Source organism: Corvus brachyrhynchos, unplaced genomic scaffold, assembly GCF_000691975.1.
Source record: "Corvus brachyrhynchos isolate BGI_N302 unplaced genomic scaffold, ASM69197v1 scaffold219, whole genome shotgun sequence".
Taxonomy (NCBI): Eukaryota; Metazoa; Chordata; class Aves; order Passeriformes; family Corvidae; genus Corvus; species Corvus brachyrhynchos.
The window spans coordinates 564,623-573,928 of NW_008240034.1; the positions used below are offsets into that span (position 1 = coordinate 564,623).

The 9,306-nt window shown below is 46.6% G+C and overlaps 1 protein-coding gene across 1 annotated transcript in view; it reads right to left on the minus strand.

Moving 5' to 3' along the window:
* Positions 1–1,897, minus strand: part of INSR (insulin receptor) — a 48,035-nt gene extending 46,138 nt beyond the window's left edge. Inside the window, exon 1 of the mRNA XM_008641006.2 lies at positions 1,346–1,897. Coding sequence (XP_008639228.1) covers positions 1,346–1,886 — 541 coding nt within the window. The 5' untranslated portion in view covers positions 1,887–1,897. The remainder of the gene's footprint in view (positions 1–1,345) is intronic.
* Positions 1,898–9,306: the final 7,409 nt, after the last annotated feature.

The window sequence follows — 9,306 nt, forward strand, 5'->3', positions numbered from 1 at the left end:
TATAAATAAAATGCTTTACAATCTTTTTTTTCGTTTTAAAAAAGGAACACACGTACACACTTGCATCTTCTTGCTCATACACTGTTATTCTGGCCACAAAAAATAAGCACTTTCTTTAAAAGGAAGCTGGACAATTTGGGGGTGAGGAGTAGCAGAGGGGAAACCACATTAATTGCATTAGTTTGTGCATACTGGTAGGAATTCCTCCTCAAATTTGGCACTTTGCACTCAGAGCTGCCCTTTAAAGCTTGGCAAGAAATTCTCTCCAGCCCACAAGTTTCCTAATTTCGTCTCAGGACACACTGGTTCATTTGGATGCACAACCTCCAGAAAGGCAGACAACCCTAAATGTGTCACTCTCACCTCAATTCACTTTGCTCCCCCCGTCAAGTCAGATTTAACATAAATCAAAGCGAATATATAATTAAAGCTAAGCTTAAGGTCAGTTCCAAGTTTGGAAAAAACAAATCTGTATAAAATTAAAAGCAACTTTAATACATTTGAGGACTGACGTGGTAACAGCAGGGAGATTTTTTGAACACAGCTTCTCCCCTGAACCAAAGCCCCGGGCTCAAAGCCCTGTTATTTCACCCTCTAACCCCACCCAGGTCCTTTCTCCTCCTTCTCCCTTTCCCCTTCAGGTCTGACTCAGCTTCCAGCTTCTTCTCTGAGCAAACGCTGCTCACTCATCCACAGATCTTACACCTTTTTATGGCAGGAAGGTTTTGGTAAAAATGGAATTGCACCTTTCCAGAATGGGGTTTATTCCATGGAGACTTTTCTCCACTGTTGTGCTTCCACCTGCTGCACCCTTCCAGTCAGTCTGGACTTTCATTCCCTACCCAAACCCTAACAAAGATACTCAGAGTACCAACTACTATACAAGACACTCAAAGTCCATTAAAATGGTGAGCTCTGGGCAGTTCCTGACTCTCCAGAGGAGCCAAACACAGAATTCTGGATACCTATAAACACAGGTGAAAGAACTGTCCACACAGCCCCATCCCAAAGGTTTTCTCTTCACCTCCTAATGTCAATTTTGAGCCCTGATTTAGGAATCTGTGCTTTCAGGTAGCAATCAATAGGCACCTATCAGCCCTCCAAGAATCCCAGAATGGTTTGGGTTGGAAGGGATCTAAAGCCCACCCAGTGCCACCCCTGCCATGGGCAGGGACCTCTTCCACTGTCCCAGGGTGCTCCCAGCCCTGTCCAGCCCGGCCTCAGACACTTCCAGGGATGGGGCAGCCACAGCTTCCCTGGGCAACCTGAGCCAGGGTCTCACAGGTCCTAACAGGTCAGACCTTGACAGCAAAGCCCCAGCTGAGACCCCGAACTGTGCACTCACCTCTCTGGCAGCGATCGTGCGTCCAGCAGCGCTCGATGAAAATCCCGTTTATCACCGTCGGGGGACAGTTGCTCTTCCCTTTCACAGTGCCCGGGCACACATCTCCACACTCTTCTTTGTCATCCTTGTTGGCCACGATGTAATTGTCTTCCACAGAATCCAAAATCCTGGACCAGTCGATGGTGGACAGGTAGCAGAGCTCGTTGTTCTTCTCGATGCGCACGGCGCCCCGGGTGATGTTCATCAGGTTGTAGAGGCCGATCTCCTTCAGGTGAACCATCTCAAAGATCACCAGGGCGTAGTTGAAGAACAGGCGAGTCCCTCGGATCACAGTGAGGTTGGGGAAGAGGCCCTTCAAGCTCTCCAGGCCGTACACACGGAACAGCAGCAGGTAGTCTGTGATCATGGTCAGCTTGGGGAAGCTGAGTTCGCGGAAATCTTCGGGCTTGGTTTTGAACATCAGCAGGATCTGCAAGTGGCCCTCGATCACAGTGCAGTTCTCCAGCATGTTCAGCCGGGTCAGGTTGTTGCGGATGTCCATGCTCCTGCAAACTGGGAGGCAAAGGACAATTTATTTATTTAACAAAAGGTTAATTGTTGTAGTTTTCTAAACGTTCAGTTTTGTCCAACCGCACCGAGCTCCGCTCGGGACACGTGGCCCTCTCAGCAAAGCAGGCTTCAAGTGTTAAGAAATACACTGTGGGGAACGTTCCCTGGTATATGGTTACAAAACAAGAGTATTTCATCATTTTTTCTGCCATCTTGAGTCCCTGCCTGTTGCCTCTATCACAACTGCAGTGGTAACACCAGTCCTGGAACATCACTTGGCGCTCACAAAGGGAAGAGATGTCTGGGCTGTTTTCTTTAGGTAGCTGCCAGCAACACACCTACCTCATCTCAGATCGTGCAATTAATGCCAGGGGATTAGAGGGAGTCATTTAGAATGGTTGCAGGGAGGGGAAGATAGGAAAAGAGTAATGGCCAGAGATGGTAGTGCTTGGGAAGAAAGCAGCAAAACCTGGAAATGCACAAGAGCACAGCCCACGCTCCTGCCCAGACTCTGCTGACAGGAGTAATTTACTACATTAGTAATTTTTGCCCTGAGCATTCTTTTCAGATGAGGTGTTGGGGCTTTTTTTGTTATTATTTTCTCAAGCGTGCAAATCTCCCTGTCTTGACTATCGGGGCAGTTTATTTCACAGACCCAGTAACCAAAGAACTGGCAAAGCGAACAAATACATGAAGCATAAATTAGAAGGTAAAGCGAATAATAGGAATCCAGGCACCAGCAAAAGGAAAAAGTTTGAATAGGGGAATATTTTTTTAACTCTAAGCACAGGTAAGAAATCAAGAAGGAAATTTGGAGTCCCACACCTGTACAGCACAACGAAACTCCCTGCAACAAGTTCCCTTTTGAAAGCAACTTCATAGAAACATCAGCCAGTCCTTAATGTTCAAATCCAGTTGGATTCTTTATGAATTTTTCCTTTTTGAAGACTGCATCCACTCAAAGGATTTTCCCTTTTGTCTACAGCTGGGCCAGTCTCTTCCCTCCCCACTTAAAAAAAAAAAACCCTCTTTCCTCTTTTTGTCACTGTATGTAAAGTTCACCAACTAAAAAACCACCACATCACAGCTACAAGGGATGACCCAGCCTCAAAAAACTGATGTGAACACAAATATTTCACAGTTAGAATTGTCTGACTCCTCAAGGTTTAACACAGACCAACTGCTGTAGGGGTTAAAACCAAATTCTATGCAAATATCTTAATGATTATTCAAAATTTTGCTCCACTGACTGCAGGAAAAAAAAATTGGCAATACTAACATGGGATTTGAAGCAATCCTATTGCCCAATGGGATTTTTTGGCACTATATCCAAGTTGTTTCATAAATTGCCTTCTGGAAGAAAAAAAGCCAACGTACACAGTGCCTCAAGGATTAAGGATGTACTTGGAAAAAGTGGGAAAAGGAACCTGATGACCGGCCAGCAGCAACCTCTCTGCCCCAAACCGTATTGCTGCACATCCCAACCTGGGCTAAAGGAACTGGGAAAGCAACAGATTCAGCTTAAACACTCTGAATATTTCTTTGCAATAAATAACATTGGTATTTCCAAGGATGCAAGTGCATGGCAAGTCAGGACAGTGGTTCCTCCACGAAAGGAGAAGTAACAGAAGGACACGTAAGCAACTGAAAGACTGAATTCAACGTCCAAGTCACCAGTGCAGCTAAAATTACCTGATAAATTCAAAATCCAACATCTTGGTTCTTATTTATTCTTGGTTCTCATTATCGTGGGGCACAGTGGCAATGCTGGGGTGGTACCCACCACCAGCTGCTGTACCACAGGACAAAGTACTGCCTGTTGCAATGGACAGCTGACCCTGAAGTGAAAGGAAAGGTCAAAAAATACAGACCAGGAATTACTTCTGAGAGTCAGAGCTCCAGGCTATTGCTGTGGCTGAAGGCCACGAGATGCATGAATAACCTGAGCACAACTGCCTCTGTCTTTCACCGTTTTGGGTAGAGTGAGGCGAGTCACCAGGGGCTGCACACAAGCCCTTCACCCACACTATCCCTGCCCAGCTCCATGGACAGAGCACCTTGAGCACGGGTGAAAAGATCTGCAGTTAGGTATGGTCAGGACGAAGCTCTCTGAGTGCTGTGGCTGCATTTCAGGCTGTGGAAATCTTCCTTTTGTGCAGGAACGGAGCTAAGGAGCTTGGTCTGGAGGAGCTACCCGGGTGGGCAGCTGCTGCATCACACCGGTGTCTGAGGAACAGATCCACAGCCAGCAGGGATTCAGAGAGGATGATCTGAACCCCAGAATGATGTGGGTTGGAGGGACCTTAAAGCCCATCCAGTGCCACCCCTGCCATGGGCAGGGACACCTCCCACTGTCCCAGGCTGCTCCAAGCCCCAATGTCCAGCCTGGCCTTGGACACTGCCAGGGATCCAGGGGCAGCCCCAGCTGCTCTGGGCACCCTGTGCCAGGGCCTGCCCACCCTCCCAGGGAACAATTCCTGCCCAAGATCCCATCCAGCCCTGCCCTCTGGCACTGGGAAGCCTTTCCCTGGGTCCTGGCACTCCTGGTCTCTGCAGCCCTGGAGTTCACAGCTTTCACCCCTTTCCTTAAACACGCAAAACCAGTTAAATCACTCTGCTCCTGAAGCTTTCAGACTTCTGGAGATCACCACTGACACGAGCCGTGCTGCTCCTGGTCCAAACAGCCCCAAAGCTGCTCAAAGATCTTCCAACCTCCACAAAAAATGCAACCATCTAAACACCCCTGCAGGGTACAAACCTCCCTCGCTTCCAGCTCTCCCCATCCTGACACAGATTCCCCACTGGAGGCTGCAGAAAAGGTGACCAAAGGCTAACAACTCCAAATATTTTGAAAAGATGTGTTAAGGAACAAAGGTTAGCCGAAGCTGAATCTAAAAAGAGATGAGTGAAGCTTTTGAAGAGTTAAAAATATAAATCTACCAGAGCTGGAAGTACAACACCCATGGTCCATCAGCTACTTTTTCCCACATTTAGAGAAAAATCACACTTAATTATTTTTCAGGTTCTCCTTCAATTTAGTTTTTAAGTGATAAAACGTATCTAAGCTCTCTCTTTTTAACACCTCAAGGATCAAAGAGAATAATAAGGAATTAAGAACATCTGAAATGAAATAACGCTTTTTAGTTGAAGGTTTCTCCATCTTTTCATGCCTTTGAATTTTCAGCAGTTTATATCTCCTGTTCATGCAGTAGCAGCTTAAGTCACTCCATAAATTTATTGTTACCAAGACAACAAGAAGCAGTTTTAAGCAAAGTAATAAGTGTTTTTCCACAGCTTCTCTCGATAGTATTTCTTCTGCAGGGACAGGGGAATTAATCAACCATTCAGTAGGAAGGCAAGGCAGGTTTGATCCCAGAAGAAGGACAGCAAAGTTGAGCCATCAATTATAACACAGACAACCAGGTTTCAAAAAACACATAAATCAGCTTTCAGGGAAATAAAAACTCACAAATTGATTCTCCAGTAGTAGACCCAAACCTGCCCCTGCGCAAACTACTGGCAAAACCTCCACTACACATAAATTCCTAAATTTCAGCAGAAACAGCAGCACAGCTCTGAGCTGCCAGAGGAAGCACTGCTCCATCCCTGCTACCAAGCTACTCACTCAAAAAACTACTAATTCATCCTAGACATGTTCCATCAGCCCCCCCAGAAAACCAAGCTGAAGCCATGCTTTTTAAAAAACAAACAAACAAACAAACAAACAAACAAATCCTCTGATGCCAAAACCTCTTGGACAAACTGGTTTGGTAACAACCTTCAAGTCCTGAATGAAAAAAACAGGTCTGATGTCAGAGGTTAAGTTTTCAAGATAGAGTCTAACCAGGGGAATAGCTGGAACTTAAACCTTGTTTATAGTAAATCATGTGGATACCAAACCAGAATGATTCACTGCTTCAGAGCTCCGGCCTTTAACAATCAAGACCAGCATAATCTGGCACAGAAGGATCACAAACCATTTGAGGTAACTATTAGTTAATTCTGCTTTTCTTGTAGTATTTGCTGCCTACTGAATAAACAAACTATTGCAGAAAAATTACACTCGCTTGGGTTGGGTCAAAAGCGTTGCAATTCTACACAAGGCTGATTTTTAGAAGTGGCTTTAGGAAACTGGGAAAAGGACTTTTGGGTGTTTCTTGGGGTAACTGCTAAGACAGGAAAACATCCTGGAGACAGATTAGTGGGAAGGACTGTGTGACAGCTCCTAGCCTACTGCAGCAATCATTTAATAAACATAAAAACCATCAGTTGTGACATACGGATTTTTAAGCTTCAGTTCTGCACCTCAGATACCTTAATCTGAGCAAACTGGATATGGACTCCTAAGCGAGCCCCTATAAAGCCCCAGCCCCTCAGGGAACATCTCGGGTGCCTGTTACCTCTCACTGCTCAACTTGGTGCCGCTGAACCGAGGGCAAACCCCTCACAGTCTGGCCTTTAAAGCCTGGTTTGGGCTGTCTTTATGCTCCCCTCCTTTGATTCCAACCCTGAACAGCAAACACGACTCATCCTGCCCTGTTTCCACGCAGAGATAACCAGCACTGGAGCGACAGCATCCCAGGAGCTCTGGGATCACTCAGGGTAGCAGCCGGGGTCGGTGTCGGTGCTGACACACCTGGAGATCCTCCCTGCTCCAAAGGCAGCAGGAACAGGTTCTACACCTCGCCCATATCAACATCAATCGTATTCCACAAGGCAGTCACCCCAAAACTGACCTCCAGAAAGCTCTGGGGTTTTACACAGTTCACAGATAGCCACTGTGCTGCCTCTCCCCAAAAAAGGGACAGGACACACCGGGGCCTGGGTTTGGTACAGCCCTGCCCTTCTGCACTCACTTTTTCTACTTTATTCTCCAGGGAACAAAATTTCATTCTAGACCGAGTCTCTCAACATCAAAAATTAACACAGGCTTGAGGTGAGACAAGGGAACAGTTTCTTAATGAGTTTATGAGCACAAAATAATCTGTATCAGCCAGATATAATACTAAGAAGCGACCTATTTTATAAGTGTGTTACTACAAGCAATACACAGTGAAATTTGTCCCACATGACAATTTACGTAGAGATCTCTCAGCCAGATTCCCAACTCCCACATCAGCAGCAGGCAAGGGAGCACATGTGCAGCTCCCAAATTTAGGGGAAGAGTTCCGAAGAGGAGGAAACATCCTTTAAACTCCAGTGACTGCTTTGATCAGTTTTCTATTAACCAGAAAAGGAGCCCAAAGTAAGCTGCTCCATTAGCAGAAGCCTAAAACTAGGTGAGGTAAATCCCACCCCAAATACCAGAGCTAATGAACTGACAGGCATGAGTCATGTGCGAGACTTATTTCAAGAAGTTGCATTATGTTTACACGTGATTAAAAAAAAATACACAAACCTGTCTTCCTTCCCGAAACAAGATATATGGATCTTCATTTTACACACAGGTCAGGCCTTCTTTCCTTAACCCTTGCTTGTACTCCTGTCAGTGATTTCTGAACTCACCAACTACCTTTAGCCACATGCAAGAGAGGAAGAGTGCTCTCACATGAAGTACTCCTAAAATATTCAGGAAAACGGGATGGGTTGAGGAGGAAAAACTCATAATCTGGATGTAAATGTGAACTTTACCATCCACCCCATTTGTCTCCTGAACCACCTGCATCTACCTGCTGCTTGCCCTCAACTCTTCTCCTGCTGCCTAAAGGCACCAAGGGGAAGAGAAATTTACAGGGCACAAGGAAAACCACGGATGGGGGGAATATTATCACTGGAGAGCAGCGTTACCTCGGGGCCTGTCTGTGGGAACACAGGGCACAGATCTCCAAGAAAGCTGCCTCCATCAGACCCGTTGCTCAGGGAACAACTTGTTTGCTTATGCAACTCTCGTACGTGCATTTCCCCCCCTCCAAGCCAGGCCGGTGCCGGCCCCGCGTTGTTTTCCGTCCCCACCGTGGTGCTCCATGACCTCACCATTCCCAGAAAACAGAGTCAAGCACCCAGAAAATAGAATCAAACACCCCAGCAGCTGAAAACCTTTCAAATTAGGGACTTGATGGTCCAAATTGTCTGTAAAATACTTCATAAAGTATTTGCACTGTAAAAATTATATGGAAATGTTCCAGCCCAGGCTTTGCTTTGCTGTCTTGTTCCTCCATCCATGAACTCAAGAGTACATTTTCCTACCACACTGTAACACAGCAAAGCTTAGGGAGTTTAGGACATAAACATGCTTGAACCCCAAAAAGCAAATATGATTTAAATAAATAACCAAATCACAGGCTCCGCTGTAGCAGTAATAATAGTGTTTTCAAATTAGGAACTGCTGGACTCCAGTGGCACACATATTTATTTATTATTAGTGCTATATGTCAACTGCCTTTTCCATCTCTGTTGGAGGCAGGCAGGTTTGCCCACAGCAGCTGGGACTGACCCTCCCAAGGTAACACAGTGTCACCGGCTCCTTGTAAGGTTTCAAACGTAAAAATATGTATGAGGGAAGAAACTAAAATATGTGGCTTATCCTATTGCTGGAAAAAGAGGCTGTCTTACAGGAACATCCTGCTTTATTCCCCGAATCCCATACATATCCCAATAATGCCCACCTCTGTATTGTCTACACTTGAACTGATTCTCTTGCTCTCGCTTTTTCAGATGGGAAAGCCAACAGGCAGATTGTCTATAGGAGACACGATCCACAGATCCAGTTAGCTGTCTTTAAATAAATATTTTCCTTTTGTCAAAAAAATTTGTAAGAATCGCCCAAAATTAAAGAACCTCTCATTAAAAGGATTTCCTGAGCAAGTTTATTTAACGTAACCCATCAAAACAGCTCGTAAGGCTTAACCTCAAGCCAGCCGTGGGTTTAACAAGCTTGTGACCTCCAACACAACATCTTTATACCCCTGTCTTGTATTTTACAAGCCCCTGTGTACACACAGAGCCTCCCCCGGGAGCTCTCCCATCTTAATACCTGTGGATTTGGCACACTACCTAAAAGTGGTTAAAGACAAAACCTCCGTGTCTGGCCACACTAAACCCTCCTGAAACCGGAGCCGGTTCTGAGGCAGCCGAGGAGCGGCGGGGGCAGAGGGCTGGGGAGGGCACCGGGGAGGGATCAGAGAAGGGACCCGAGAAGGGACTGGGGAAGGGACCGGGGAGGGCAACCAGGAAGGGACCCGGGAAAGGGACACGGGAAAGGACCTGGGAAAGGGACACGGGAAAGAATCGGGGAAGGACCGGCGAGTGGATCGGGGGAGGGGACCCAGGCAAGGGGCCGGAGAGGGATCCGAGAAAGGGACCGAGGAAGAGACCCTGGGAGGGCGCGGGGAGGGGACTGGGCAGGGGAGCAGGGGTGGAATCGGGACGCGGGAAGGGATCGGGGAGGGGACCGGAGAGGAGCCCGTGCCCTT